The sequence below is a fragment of the Callorhinus ursinus genome, unplaced genomic scaffold, assembly GCF_003265705.2.
Source record: "Callorhinus ursinus isolate GAN/ISIS: 27379988/994484 unplaced genomic scaffold, GSC_fseal_2.0 scaffold9, whole genome shotgun sequence".
In the NCBI taxonomy this organism is placed as follows: Eukaryota; Metazoa; Chordata; class Mammalia; order Carnivora; family Otariidae; genus Callorhinus; species Callorhinus ursinus.
Genome location: NW_027397071.1, coordinates 51228897 through 51244705, shown reverse-complemented (window position 1 = coordinate 51244705; position 15809 = coordinate 51228897). Strand labels below are relative to the sequence as shown.

At 41.5% G+C, this 15809-nt stretch overlaps 1 protein-coding gene across 8 annotated transcripts in view; it reads left to right on the top strand.

The window, feature by feature from the left end:
* PATJ (PATJ crumbs cell polarity complex component) overlaps positions 1-15809 on the top strand; it is a 349122-nt gene that overhangs the window by 277213 nt on the left and 56100 nt on the right. For all 8 annotated transcript variants that reach the window (XM_073896643.1, XM_025871744.2, XM_073896642.1 and 5 more), the window contains one exon: positions 2290-2423. In XM_073896643.1, the coding sequence (XP_073752744.1) occupies positions 2290-2423 (134 nt within the window). The remainder of the gene's footprint in view (positions 1-2289; positions 2424-15809) is intronic.

Genomic DNA, 15809 nt, shown 5'->3' with positions numbered 1-15809 from the left:
AGGCTTTGGGCTGGACCGTATGGGAGAAATACATACCAACCCTGACTCAGGACTGGCCAGAGTGAGGCAGAAGTGAAAGAAGAGAAATGCCATCCCGGCATCTCTCTTCTCACTCAAGAGGCTAAACTAGTCATTTACAAAAGGAGGATAAACTTTGTAAAGCATTTATGAAATTAGGCACTATTGCACATTGTTTCTATTGTAAATGAATGGAAAATGGAGTGTGAAATACATTTGCTGCCAAAAGATCTAGAGTCAGATTAGGTTTATAATTTAATACTCTCCTTCTAATAGGGCATTTTTTACTGTTACCGAGGTTGTGTCACTAATTTTCTCACTCTTAACTAGGAGGCCATAAGCTTAATAAATGCCATGCGGTCAGAAAGAGCAACTGTATGCATGCTGTGTTATGCCAGTTGCTGGACTGGGCACCACACACACATTGTTCACTTACTTCCTATTAGAAAGCAGCTTGCTACATGCATTTTTCGGATGAGGAATGAGCCTCCATTTTTACCCACCTATTAATTCCCTTCTGGGGAGCTTAAATCCACGTCCCCACCCCTCCAAAACCTGCTTTATTATTATTCTTGCTGAGTCAGAGCACAACCCTCCACAGGCTTACCTAGAGCCTCTCTCCTTTTGTTGAATATCAGGGATTGGCAAACTTTTTCTGTAAAGAGCCAGATAGTAAATATTTAAGGCTTGTGGACCATATGGTCTCTGTTGCAAGTACTCAGCTCCACTGTCGCAGGGTGCTAACAGCCGTAGACTGGAAGTAAATGCATTAGCAGGGCTGTGTTCCAATACAACTTCATTTATGGACATTGAAATTTGAATTTCATGTTATTTTCACATGTCTTGAAATGTTATTTTTCTTTTCATTTTTTTTTCAACCTTTTGAAAATGTGAAAATCATTCTTAGCCTGTAGTCCATAGTCTGGGGGCTCTTGCTGGGACAGATGTTTAATGAGCTTTGAGGATCCCAATTTGGCCCCTGTGCATTAGCTGCAGCTGGCCAACAGGTGGGGCCCTTTATTCTCAGCCCTTAACTAAATTCTATCCCAGGGTAAGAGTCAGTACTCATGATGATCGACCTTAGTTGTCAAAAAAGATGACATTCTCTGGAGGCTATTATTTGTACAAGAAGCTCTTGAAGCTAACATTTTGAATATTTTGATTTTTCAATTAGTTGGGTTCAGTCATCTGGAAAATACACATATGTAGAAGTTATGCTGGAAAAAGGGGTTGTATTAAACATCTTTTCCTAGCCAGTAAGTATTTTTTTTCTCTCATTTTTTTAAAGAAACCCAATCTAAAACAGTGATTTGGGGAAACCTGGGTAGCTTAGTTGGTTGAGTAACCGACTCTTGATTTCAGCTCAGATCATGATCTCAGGGTCGTGAGTTCAAGCCCCACGTTGGGCTCCATGCTGGACATGGAACCTACTTAAGAAAAATAAATAAATCAAATAAAACAATGATTTTAAAAAGTAAACCATGGGGCAACTGGCTGGCTCAGTCAGTAGAGCATGAGACTCTTGGTCTCCAGGTTGTGAGTTCCAGACCCACCTTGAGGGCAGAGATTACATAAAAAAAATTTAATGTTAAAAACTTAAACATAAAAAATTAAATCTTTTTTAAAAATTTAAAAAGTAAACCTTTATAAAGTAGCAGTAACTCCTTTAACAAGTTTTTCAGCTGTGGATCCAGCAATTAGTTCTTGAATGTTGTGTTTATGACAGGTTTTTGTTTTGTTTTGTTTTTCACTATGTATATGTTTCGGGATCATTGTTAGGTAATTCTTATCTTAACATCATACTTTATTGATGAAATCCTTTATATGTCTTAATCCATGATATGCTCTAACTGAAAGTATTTAAGCACTAGTTCTTCTTAGTATCTTCTAACTATAACCCAGAATCTTATGTCATACCAGTCTTCATTTTCATTATAACATACACCTATATGTACTTCATCATTTCATCATCTTACATCTTCCCGTATGAGTTTTCAGGGTATGTTTTAAGCTTTAAAAAATTTCAAGTATACTTAAAATAGATGATTGAGTAAGGGGGGTAGTTATTGTTTTCATCTCAAAAGCGTCGGGTTTCATCCCTTCCTGAAAGGGCATTAAGGACCCAGCTCTTTGCTGGACAGTGCTCAGCAGGAAAAGAGTGAAATGACAAACCCATGCAAACTGGTGCTCCCCAACTAACGGAGTGTGCAGGCCGGGCTGCTGGGCTGCCTCCCCTCCTTGCCCATCATTCTGTGTTTCATCCTTCTCCAGGTGGTTTCCAGGCCCCTCTGTCAGTGGATCCAGCCACGTGTCCCATTGTTCCTGGCCAGGAAATGATTATAGAAATATCCAAGGGACGTTCAGGTCTTGGTCTCAGCATTGTGGGAGGAAAAGACACACCTTTGGTAAGTTCCTAGAGGTGAAGTATATCCGCCGTCACAGAGTTTGTTGTTGAGCCTCATTATGGCCTTTATCACTTCTGTGGAAGAATTGGCTTCTTTGTGGTATGGAAAAAAACATAATTACAGATATGTATGTATATTCTGGCCAGCTTTCAAGTTTTTCTCAATGTTTCATTTTCACCAGGATTTTCTCTATTTTGAGTATTTTTTATAAATGCTTATTATTTTTTTAAAGATTTTATTTATTTATTTGACAGAGAGAGACACACACACACAGAGGGGGAACATAAGCAGGGAAGTGGGAGAGGGAGAAGCAGGTCTCCCACGGAGCAGGGAGCCCTATGTGGGACTTGATCCCAGGACCCTGGGGTCATGACCTGAGCCGAAGGCAGATGCTTAATGACTGAGCCACCCAGGCGCCCCTATAAATGTTTATTAGACCAACAACACTGTAGCAGCATTTAAGAAATACTATAACAGGATCTAGGGGAGCGTGGGTGTCTCAGTTGGTTAAGCATCTGACTCTTGATTTCGGCTCAGGTCATGATCTCAGGGTTGTGAGTTTGAGCCCCAAGTTGGGCTCTGCGCTCAGCACAGAGTCTGCTTAAGATTCTCTGTCTTGGGGGGGCGGAGCAAGATGGCGGAGGAGTAGGAGACCTGGATTTCGTCTGGTCTCAGGAATTCAGCTGAATAGGGATCAAACCATTCTGAACACCTACGAACTCAACAGGAGATCGAAGATAATAGTAACAACACTCTGAACAGAAAAGCGACCACTTTCTGGAAGGTAAGACGTGCGGAGAAGTGAATCCGAGGTGATATTCGGGAGGATAGACGGCGGGGGAGGGGGCCTCCGTCGGCTGCTTCTGGCAAGTGATAGAGCCACGAAGCACAAAATAGGAACATTTAGAAGTCGGCTCCGCTGAGGGACGTCGCTCCAGTGGCTAAGCGGGGGGTGGAACCCTCGCGGGACAGTGTGGTCTCAGGACCCTCGGGGTCACAGAAAGACCGGGGGTACCTGAGTGCACCAGAGCTCCCAGGTATTGGAGCGGGGAAGCCGGCTGCAGAGACAGAGCCGAGGCGCGGGCTCTCAGCTCGGGGTCTGTGATCCGCGGCCCAGTTGGGCCCCTGCTCCTCCAGCAGGGACCCAACAAGCGGCAGAGCCGGGGAGACTCCCCTTCCTCCCCTGGGAGGAGCAGCACGGGAGCGCACCGCAGGGATCTGCTGGGTTTGGAGACTCCACACGGGGTCAGGTGCCAGAGATAGAAACACTCAGTCACAGGCCGGGTGAGCACGGAGTGCGGCCAGAGACCGGGGACATGGGAGTGTCTGCTTTTCTCTGGGGGCGTACTGAGAAGTGGGGCCCCGAGTTCTCAGCTCCTCCGGGCGGAGATTGGGAGGCCACCATTTTCACCCTGGTCCTCCAGAGCTTGCAGGGAACAAAAGCTCCTGAGAGCAAACCGGAGCAGCTTGCTTAGCCCGGACTCACAAGGGCGGGGCAATTCCGCCTCCGGCAAAGACATTTGGGAACCACGGCAACATGCCCCTCCCCCAGAAGATCAGCACGAACAGCCAGCAAGCCAAGACCAAGTTTACTGATCAAGGAGAACAGGAGAACTCCAGCGCTAGGGGAATACTGCACATAGAATTCATGGCTTTTTTACCATAATTCATTAGTTTTTCAAAGTTAATTTTTTTAACTTATTTTTTTAAATTTTTCTTTTTCCCTTTCTCAAACAACATCAATCCCTTTTTTAAAAAAACATTTTTTATTTTTCATTTTTAGAATCATAATTTTTACCCTTCATAGTAGTTACCCTTATTTTTGGCATATATATATAAGTTGTTCTCTCTTTAAAATTTTGAGATACAATTTCTTCTAACAGATCAAAATGTACCCTAAATCACTAGTGTATGGCTTTGTTCTATTCTCCTGCCTGATCACATTCTCTCTTTTTTTTCTTTTTTTTCTTTTTTCTTTTTCTTTTTAAATCTTCTTTCTTTTTAAAAACAACTTCTTATCAATTCCTTTTATAAAATCTTTTATAATTTTCATCTTTACAGTCATCTGCCATCCCTTCGTTGTATCAACCCTTATTTTGTACATATATAAGTCTTTCTTCCTTTAAAATTTTAGCAGGCACTTTCTTCTAACAGATCAAAATATGCCCAAAAGCTAGTGTGTGGCACTGATCTATGCACTAGCCTGATCATATTTGATCATATTCTGTTTTTTTTTTTGTTCTGTTTTTGTTTGTTTTTATCTTTTTCTTTTTTTTTTTCTCTTCTTTCTTTCCCTTTCTTGTCCCCTGGTTTCAGGTCTTTTCTGATTTGTATAGAGTATATTTGCTGGAGACGTTGTTAACCTCTTAGCATTCTGTTCTCTAATTCATCTGTTCTCCTCTGGACAAAATGACAAGACGAAAAAAATCACCTCAGCAAAAAGAACAAGAGGTAGTACTGTCTGCCAGGGACCTACTCAATACGGACATTAGTACGATGTCGGACCTAGAGTTCAGAATCATGACTTTAAAGATACTAGCTGGGCTTGAAAAAAGTGTGGAAGTTATTAGAGAAACCTTTTCTGGAGAAATAAAAGAACTAAAATCTAACCAAGTCGAAATCAAAAAGGCTATTAATGAGGTGCAATCAAAAATGGGAGCACTAACTGCTAGGATAAATGAGGCAGAAGAAAGAATCAGCGATATAGAAGACCAAATGATGGAAAATAAAGAGGCTGAGAAAAAGAGAGAGAAACAACTACAGGATCACGAGGGCAGAATTCGAGAGATAAGCGATACGATAAGACGAAACAACATTAGAATAATTGGGATCCCAGAGGAAGAAGAAAGAGAGAGAGGGGCAGAAGGTGTATTGGAGCAAATAATAGCAGAGAACTTCCCTAATGTGGGGAAGGAAACAGTCATCAAAATCCAGGAGGCACAGAGAACCCCTCTCAAAATCAATAAAAATAGGTCAACACCCCAACATCTAATAGTAAAACTTACGAGTCTCAGAGACAAAGAGAAAATCCTGAAAGCAGCTCGGGAGAAGAGATAGGTAACCTACAATGGTAGAAACATTAGATTGGCAACAGACCTATCCACAGAGACCTGGCAGTCCAGAAAGGACTGGCATGATATCTTCAGAGCACTAAACGAGAAAAATATGCAGCCAACAATACTATATCCAGCTAGGCTATCATTGAAAATAGAAGGAGAGATAAAAAGCTTCCAGGACAAACAAAAACTAAAGGAATTTGCAAACACAAAACCAGCCCTACAAGAAATATTGAAAGAGGTCCTCTAAGCAAAAAGAGAGCCTAAAAGCAGCATAAATCAGAAAGGAACACAGACAATATACAGTAACAGCACCTTACAGGCAATACAATGGCACTAAATTCATACCTTTCGATAGTGACCCTGAATGTAAATGGACTCAATGCCCCAGTCAAAAGACACAGGCTATCAGATTGGATTAAAAACCAAGACCCATCAATATGCTGTCTGCAAGAGACTCATTTTAGACCCAAAGACACCCCCAGATTGAAAGGGGGTGGAAAACCATTTACCGTGCTAATGGACACCAAAAGAAAGCTGGGGTGGCAATCCTTATATCAGACAAATTAGATTTTAAAACAAAGACTGTAATAAGAGATGAAGAAGGACACTATATCCTACTTAAAGGGTCTATCCAACAAGAAGATGTAACAATTGTAAATATCTATGCCCCTAACATGGGAGCAGCATATGAGGCAATTAATAACAAAAGCAAAGAAACACATTGATAGTGGGGGACTTTAACACCCCCCTCACTGAAATGGACAGATCATCTAAGCAAAAGATCAACAAGGAAATAAAGACTTTAAATGAAACACTGGACCAAATGGACTTCACAGACATATTCAGAACATTCCATCCCAAAGCAACAGAATACACATTCTTCTCTAGTGCCCATGGAACATTCTCCAGAATCGATCACATCCTAGGTCACAAATCAGGTCTCAACCGGTACCAAAAGATTGGGATTATTCCCTGCATATTTTCAGACCACAATGCTTTGAAACTAGAACTCAATCACAAGAGGAAAGTCGGAAAGACCTCAAATACATGGAGGCTAAAGAGCATCCTACTAAAGAATGAATGGGTCAACCAGGAAATTAAAGAAGAATTTAAAAAATTCATGGAAACCAATGAAAATGAAAACACAACTGTTCAAAATCTTTGGGATACAGCAAAGGCAGTCCTGAGAGGAAAGTATATAGCAATACAAGCCTTTCTCAAGAAACAAGAAAGGTCTCAATTACATAACCTAACCCTACACCTAAAGGAGCTGGAGCAAGAAGAGCAAATAAAGCCTAAACCCAGCAGGAGAAGAGAAATCATAAAGATCAGAGCAGAAATCAATGAACTAGAAACCAAAAGAACAGTAGAACAGATCAACGAAACTAGGAGCTGGTTCTTTGAAAGAATTAACAAGATTGATAAACCCCTGGCCAGATTGATCAAAAAGAAAAGAGAAAGGACCCAAATCAACAAAATCATGAATGAAAGAGGAGAGATCACAACCAACACCAAAGAAATACAAACAATTATAAGAACATATTAGGAGCAACTCTATGCCAGCAAATTAGATAACCTGGAAGAAATGGGTGCATTCCTAGAGATGTATCAACTACCAAAATTGAACCAGGAAGAAATAGAAAACCTGAACAGACCCATAACCACAAAGGAAATTGAAGCAGTCATCAAAAATCTCCCAAGAAACAAAAGCCCAGGGCCAGATGGCTTCCCAGGGGAGTTCTATCAGACATTTAAAGAAGAATTAATACCTATTCTCCTGAAACTGTTCCAAAAAATAGAAATGGAAGGAAAACTTCCAAACTCATTTTATGAGGCCACCATTACCTTGATCCCAAAACCAGACAAAGACCCCATCAAAAAGGAGAATTACCAATATCCTTGATGAACATGGATGCAAAAATTCACACCAAAATACTAGCCAATAGGATCCAACAGTACATTAAAAGGATTATTCACCATGACCAAGTGGGAATTATCCCTGGGCTGCAAGGCTGGTTCAACATCCGCAAATCAACCAACGTGATACAATACATCAACAAAAGAAAGAACAAGAATCATATGATCCTCTCAATAGATGCAGAAAAAGCATTTGACAAAGTACAGCATCCTTTCTTGATCAAAACTCTTCAGAGTATAGGGATAGAGGGTACATACCTCAATATCATAAAAGCCATCTATGAAAAACCTACAGCGAATATCATTCTCAATGGGGAAAGGCTGAGAGCTTTCCCCCTAAGGTCAGGAACGCGGCAGGGATGTCCACTATCACCACTGCTATTCAACATAGTATTAGAAGTCCTAGCCACAGCAATCAGACAACAAAAAGAAATCAAAGGCATCCAAATCGGCAAAGAGGAAGTCAAACTCTCACTCTTTGCAGATGATACGATACTGGATGTGGAAAACCCAAAAGACTCCACCCCAAAACTGCTAGAACTCATACAGGAATTCAGTCAAGTAGCAGGCTATAAAATCAATGCACAGAAATCAGTGGCATTCCTATACACCAACAACAAGACAGAAGAGAGACAAATCAAGGAGTCGATCCCATTTACAATTGCACCCAAAACCATAAGATACCTAGGAATAAATTTAACCAAAGAGGCAAAGGATCCGTACTCAGAAAACTATAAAATACTCATGAAAGAAATTGAAGAAGACAGAAAGAAATGGAAAAACGTTCCATGCTCATGGATTGGAAGAACAAACATTGTGAAGATGTCATTGCTACCTAGAGCAATCTACACATTCAGTGCAATCCCCATCAAAATACCATCCACCTTTTTCAAAGAAATGGAACAAATAATCCTAAAATTTGTATGGAACCAGAAGAGACCCCGAATAGCCAGAGGGATATTGAAAAAGAAAAGCAAAGCTGGCGGCATCACAATTCCGGACTTCCAGCTCTATTACAAAGCTGTCATCATCAAGACAGTATGGTACTGGCACAAAAACAGATACATAGATCAATGGAACAGAATCGAGAGCCCAGAAATGGACCCTCAACTCTAGGGTCAACTCATCTTTGACAAAGCAGGAAAGAATGTCCAATGGAAAAAAGACAGTCTCTTCAACAAGTGGTGTTGGGAAAATTGGACAGCCACGTGCAGAAGAATGAAACTGGACCATTTCCTTACACCACACACAAAAATAGACTCCAAATGGTTGAAAAACCTAAACGTGAGACAGGAGTCCATCAAAATCCTAAAGGAGAACACAGGCAGCAACCTCTTCGACCTCAGCCGCAGCAACTTCTTCCTAGAAACATCGCCAAAGTCACGGGAAGCCAGGGCAAAAATGAACTATTGGGATTTCATCAAGATAAAAAGCTTTTGCACAGCAAAAGAAACAGTCCACAAAACCAAAAGACAACCGACAGAATGGGAGAAAATATTTGCAAATGACATATCAGATAAAGGGCTAGTATCCAAAATCTATAAAGAACTTATCAAACTCAACACCCAAAGAACAAATAATCCAATCAAGAAATGGGCAGAAGACATGAACAGACATTTTTCCAAAGAAGACATCCAAATGGCCAACAGACAACATGAAAAAGTGCTCAACATCACTCGGCATCAGGGAAATCCAAATCAAAACCTCAATGAGATACCACCTCACACCAGTCAGAATGGCTAAAATGAACAAGTCAGGAAATGACAGATGTTGGCGGGGATGTGGAGAAAGGGGAACCCTCCTACACTGTTGGTGGGAATGCAGGCTAGTGCAACCACTCTGGAAAACAGGATGGAGGTTCCTCAAACAGTTGAAAATAGAGCTACCATACGATCCAGCAATTGCACTACTGGGTATTTACCACAAAGATACAAATGTAGGGATCTGAAGGGGTATGTGCACCCCAATGTTTATAGCAGCAATGTCCACAATAGCCAAACTGTGGAAAGAGCCAAGATGTCCATCGACAGATGAATGGATAAAGAAGGTGTGGTATATATACACAATGGAATATTATGCAGCCATCAAAAGGAATGAGATCTTGCCATTTGCAATGACGTAGATGGAACTGGAGGATGTTATGCTGTGTGGAATAAGTCAATCAGAGAAAGGCATGTATCATATGACCTCACTGATACGAGGAATTCTTAATCTCAGGAAACAAACTGAGGGTTGCTGGAGTGGTGGGGGGTAGGAGGGATGGGGTGGTTGGGTGAAAGACATTGGGGAGGGTATGTGCTATGGTGAGCACTGTGAATTGTGCAAGACTGATGAATCACGGATCTGTACTTCTGAAACAAATAATGCAATATATGTTAAGAAAAAAAGAAGAAGAGAGCAGGAGGGGAAGAATGAAGGGGAGTAAGTCAGGGGGAGATGAACCATTAGAGATGATGGACTCTGAAAAACAAGCTGAGGGTTCTAGAGGGGAGGGGGGTGGGGGGATGGGTTAGCCTGGTGATGGGTATAGGGCACGTTCTGCTTGGAGCACTGGGTGTTATGCACAAACAATGAATCATGGAACACTACATCAAAAACTAATGATTTATGGTGATTAACATAACAATAAAAATTATTTAAAAAAAAAGATTCTCTGTCTTGGGGTGCCTGGGTGGCTCAGATGCTTAAGCATCTGCCTTCAGCTCAGGTCATGATTTCTGTCCTGGGATGGAGCGGGCCCTCTGCTCAGCAGGGAGCCTGCTTCTCCCTCTCCCTCTGCTGTTCCCTCTGCTTGTGCTCACTCTCTCTGTCAAATAAATAAATAAAATCTTAAAAAAAAAAAAAAAGATTCTCTCCCTCTCCCCGTCTCCATCCCCCCAGCTCACATGCATGCTCACTCTTTCTCTCCCAAATCTGCTAAATTACAAAATAAACATTTTTTAAAAAGAACAGGATTTAGGCCAGTGTCTGGTACCTACTAAGTGTAAGATAAGTATGAACTGTTATTATTATGATCATCATCATGATTTAATGGAATGCTAGACAACAATATGTATCAATTATTCTAGCACAATTTAGGTTTTGCTTTATTCTAACTGTGTTCATGTCTACTCATAATTTTTAAAAAATCAGAATGTTTTTGCTTGGATGATGGATCTTTGATTAATCAGTGTGTGTGTGTATGTGTGTGTGTGTATGTATTTTAGAGAAGGGGAGGGGCAGAGGGAGAGAGAATCTTAAGCAGCCTCCATGTCCATGCAGAGCTCGTTCTCACAACTGAGATCATGACCTGAGCCGACATCAAGAGTCACTTAACCTACTGAGCCACCCAGGTGCCCTATTTAGTATATTTTGATGTCACTACTCATTACCATTTTTTTGTAAAACTTTCTGTGTTTTGATTTATAAAAATGATGAATCAATGCATATCTATTTGAATAAGTAATACATACATATTATACTCAGTTAAATTGACACAAAAGGATATAAAGTAGAAAGCAAAGCTCCCTCCAACCCTCTCCCCCTAGCCCTGCCCTCCAAACCCATCCTGGGCCTCTCCCTAGAGACAAGTTTTCTTCTTAATAAATATGTTTTTAAATGAACATTTTGGTATTTCTTTTGCCCGTTTTATTTAGTAAGGAATAGATTGTATATGCCAGATTTACAGGTAGAACAGGTGTAATATCAGTAAAATGCGTTTTCATTTTTGGCAGGAATATAATATTTCCATGTTAGTACTGTCAGGAGGTGGGGAGATCCTGTTATATTCTTCTGTAGTAACTATTAGGCCCCTGAAGCCGTAGGCAACTCAAGAACCACACGGTGTGGCAGAACCCCGGGTCTCCGTGTCTTCTGCCGCTCCCTGGTCTCGGCCCTTTGCCCTCCCGCTATCCCACCTGATCTAGCGAAGGCAGCTCCACACACCCTCTTAGTGCACAACCTAAACAGGACTGTACTTAGACGCCGGGGTTTGTTTATTAAAAGATTTTATCTTCATCCACCTGATTAAAGTATTGCAATATCTTTTCTCCTGAGTCGGGGATAATTTATTTCCTGAATTATTCTGCCTTGGCTGTGCAGGCAGAGCCTGCTATGTGTGGCTTCATGCATACATGAGGGTATTTTTTCATCATCTTGGATGGAACTGGGAACACCTGGAGTTAACTAGCTCAGCAGCCAGTTTTAGCTCCCACCCTTTCATGGGGTGAGATGTAAGTACGATTTAAAAATATAGCCTAGACCAGACCACTTGAAGGGAAACATCTAAAGAAAAATTTGCCCCTTTCCTCAGCGACAGAAGCTGAACAGATAGCTTTCTAAGCCAGATAATGAGAAATGCAGAAAAGTTCTGGGGTCGTAAGGAAGTGAATATATGTATATATTACATATTTTTAAAGCATATTATATATAAATCATTATCCCAAGGCCTTTGGGGTAGTATGCAGAAACTATTGGCTGACCCTGAACATTGGCTGTTCCTACCTTCCAGAGTCTGTTTTCTCATTTTTCCAAAGAGATATTCCTGAATATTGAATAAAGTGAATTTATATAAATTGGTATTTGAAATGAACCAGGGAAATTACATTTTAAGGAAATTCTGTAGTGAATTCTTCCATGAAGAAGTAACCCTCTTATTTTTTGTAAATCTAAATCTATATTGCTTAAAATAAGGCAGAACCAGATTCCCCATAGGAAATATGGAATTTTTTCCCAATTGAAATCCCATAGCATGTTTCTCCCAGCTGAATGAGTTTGTTAGCTGATTTTTTTTTTTGCTTTGTTATTAATCTGATTTTGCTTTGTGTGGGTGGGTTAGAAAACCTGAATGAGACGTGGCCGTGGTACTCTTGGGGATTCACTGTTGCACGTCCTCGTGCTACTGGCTACCCGCTTGGGGCTCCCGCTGTCCACATCACCTACTGCTTCCTGGCTGAGGCTCTTCACTAAATACTATGCTCTGCTTCTGCTTCTCTGGCCACCACGAGGCAGCCCACCCATCCACCCCACCCCCCACCAAAAAAAAAAATAAAAAAATTCTTTAACGGCATTCTGAAGTTCATAATACATAGTTCTGCCTTTTGAGGCTGTAACTACCATTGTCCTTGGAAGGATAAGTACCACTTAAAAATGAGAAATAGAACACAGCTTTTATTTCTTAACCCCAGGTACCTCGTCAAAAGCTGTAAGTTAGACTCATGAGTTATATATAGCCATGTCGTTTTTTGGTGAAGCTGAACAGCACGGGCGGGTGGAAGGTGCTTTAACAAATAAAAGATTGTTTACCACAGTGAAGATCTTTTTTTCCTTCCAAATTTTGACATGGAATATGCAGCCTCATTGACACTCCAGGTTACATTATCCAGTGAGGTCATGGGACTGCACCCAGTCAGCAGGAAGTCAGCAAATGAAGTTGAGAGCATCTGAAAGAAGATTGTGGACAGTGTTGACCCCTGTCAAAAGTACCTTTGCACTTGTCTTTGCACATTTGATTGTGTGACACACCCTTACTTCAGCTCTGGCATTCTGAGTGCTAGTGACCCTTCTTAAGCATCTGCTGCAACCCGCCCAATTTGGGTTTCTGGGTCCTCTTTGTTGTGTATCCAATGGACACTTTTGCCATCTTTGGGGGAATTAAGCCCCTGGGACTTGGTCTTGACACCACATCAGTCCTATCTGCTATAAATAATTGCTCCGGAGCCAAGGCAGATGGTTTCTGAGATCAGAGAGGGAGATCTCACTTAGCATCCCAGTGTGTTTGCAGCCAGTCATCTAAATGGGCCTTTTAAAACACTAAGATAATGGTGAGGGTGAGCCTCTGGGGAAGGTTTATGAGTGTACCTGGACCCAATCCTCAATGACAGACTTCTGCCTCTGTTGTTTTAATCTTCTGATGTGTTCCCGAGTCTGCTTTTCGTGAATGTGGCTCTTCTATGATAGCTTACATATGTTTGCTTAAAGGCTGCCCTTTTCTTAGTGCCAAGGACATAAAGTTGAGTGAAATAACCCTGTCCTTACACTCTCAGTCAAGTTTATTCTACTACCTTTAGTGTTGATGGTCTAAGGGACCAACCAATGAAAAATCCTAATAAGGACTATTAAAATAGGGAATTTTCTCTGGAAAGTAGAAAAAAGTACAACTAGGGACATCTGGGTGGGTTAGTCAGTTAAACTTCCAACTCTTGATCTCAGCTCAGGTAGTGATCTCAGGGTCTTGAGTTTTAAGTCCTGCCTACACAAAGAAAGGAAGGAAGGAAGGAAGGAAAGAGGAAAGGAAAGGAAGGGGAAGGGAAGGGGAAGGGAAGGGGAAGGGAAGGGGAAAGGGAAGGGAAGGGGAAGGGAAGGGAAGGGGAAAGGAAGGGGAAAGGGAAGGGAAGGGGAAAGGAAAGGAAGGAGCAGGGTGGCTTATAAACAACAGGACTCCGGGTCTCACAGTTCTGGAGGCCGGAAGTCCAAGGTCAGGTGAGGGCCGTCTTCCGCGTTGTAGACTTCTCATATCCTCACATAGTAAAGGGAGCCTCTGTGAGGCATTAATTTCATTCATGAAGACTCTGCTCTCATGACCCAATCACCTCCAAAAAGTCCCACCTAATACCATCACATTGGGCATTAGAGTTTCTACATGTGAATTTAGAGGGGTACACAGCAAGGAAATCAGATAAGGTATAAAATAGATAGTATATTTATTTATATTATTTCCTCCAGTCCACCCATCCACCCACCCATCATCCTACCTCTCCCGTCTCCCCACCGCCACCACCACCACTCTTTTTGGTCTTGGAGGGCTAGTTTGCATGAAATCTTGCAACTCAGAAGACTTGACATACTCTGCCAAATGAAAGACTGAGGACCCTTACCTCTTACGATGCTCACCACATATTTCTTAAGCCTCTCCCTGAATCCTTCCATTCCCCCTTCTCTGAAATATTTGAGAAGAAGTAAAACATAGTCCTGCAGTGTCAATTTTGTTGGAGTTATTTTATCATCAGCCTTGGGAAGAGAAAGAAAAACTTAAGAAACAGATCCTTTATCTGAGTATTGGCAGACTTGGACTGTTCTTGGGATTGACCAAGTGAAGTGCAGAAAGAATGACGAAAGGTTCTCCAGGACCCTCACTCTGTGCATTTTCCTTTCTCTGGTTACCATTGCCAAAGGTCCCAGACTGTAGATAATGTGTTATATCAAATCTAATAGGCTGAGTAATGATGCTGATTCTATGGCATCTGAATCCCAGATCTCTAATTGTAGGGCCTTGGACAAGCACCTTAATCCTTCTAGGTTAAATCTGCTTCTTCATTTGTGCAATAGCGGTGACAAAATCGACCTCTTAGAGTTGGTATGTGGATTATAAGATAAATAATTTAAAGGACTTTTTCCAATGCCTGTATACTGAGTTCAGTCATTTTTTTTTAAAGATTTTATTTATTTATTTGAGAGAGAGAGCGATCAAGCACACAAGCCAGGGCGGGTGGGGGGGGGGAGGTCAGATAGAGAAGCAGAGTCCCCACTGAGCAGGAAGCCCAACGTGGGACTCAATCCCAGGACCCTGGGATTATGACCTGAGTCAAAGGCAAATGCTTAACTGACTGAGCCACCCAAGTGCCCCATGAGTTCATTTATTATTGATTATTATTAAACATTCGTATTAAAACATATCTTCAGCTCCCTTCATCTGCCTGTCTTTGATGTATCAGCTGCACACTGAGAAACATGACTTTTTAGATATTTTTCAGCATCACACTTTTAAAAAGTGATTTGACACTCTTCTTAATATGTAATTAATATGTATCCTCTTATTTAATTCTCATAACAACCATGTAGAAGAGGTAGTGGTATTATCCCCATTTTACAGATGAGGAAACAGAGATGCAGGTAAGTTAGGTAACTTCTCCAAGGGCATAATGCTAGCAGTTCGTCCAGTTGCAGTTTAATCAGACGATCTGGCCCCAAAGCCACACGATTGGGCTCCCTCTCTAGGGCTACCACTATGTGTCATCGACCTTCATCTATAAAAGGGAGTTATTCATCTCACCCACCAGACCCCGAGTATCTTGAGAACAGGACTGTTTTACTGTATTTTGTACCTTTAGTATCCCCATATAGTGCCTTGCATCACATAAAAATATGACTCTCTAGCCTCTGGGAGCCACTGTGGACTCCAGCCAGGCTGGCCTCCTTCCATTCCTTTCAAGACATTTGCACGTGCTGTTAGATCTGTCTGCAGTGCTTCCCTGATCAGTTTTAACTGTGGCTAGAGTATACTGTTCATTTCTGGGTATGATTATGTGGTTGACAAGGACATTGTTGAAACCACATCATTGCAATTGAATAGAGTTGGGAAAGGGAAGATCGGAAGGGATAATGACAACTCTCTGCAAACGTGGAAGGTTATCTTTTTGTGGATGAGGGATAA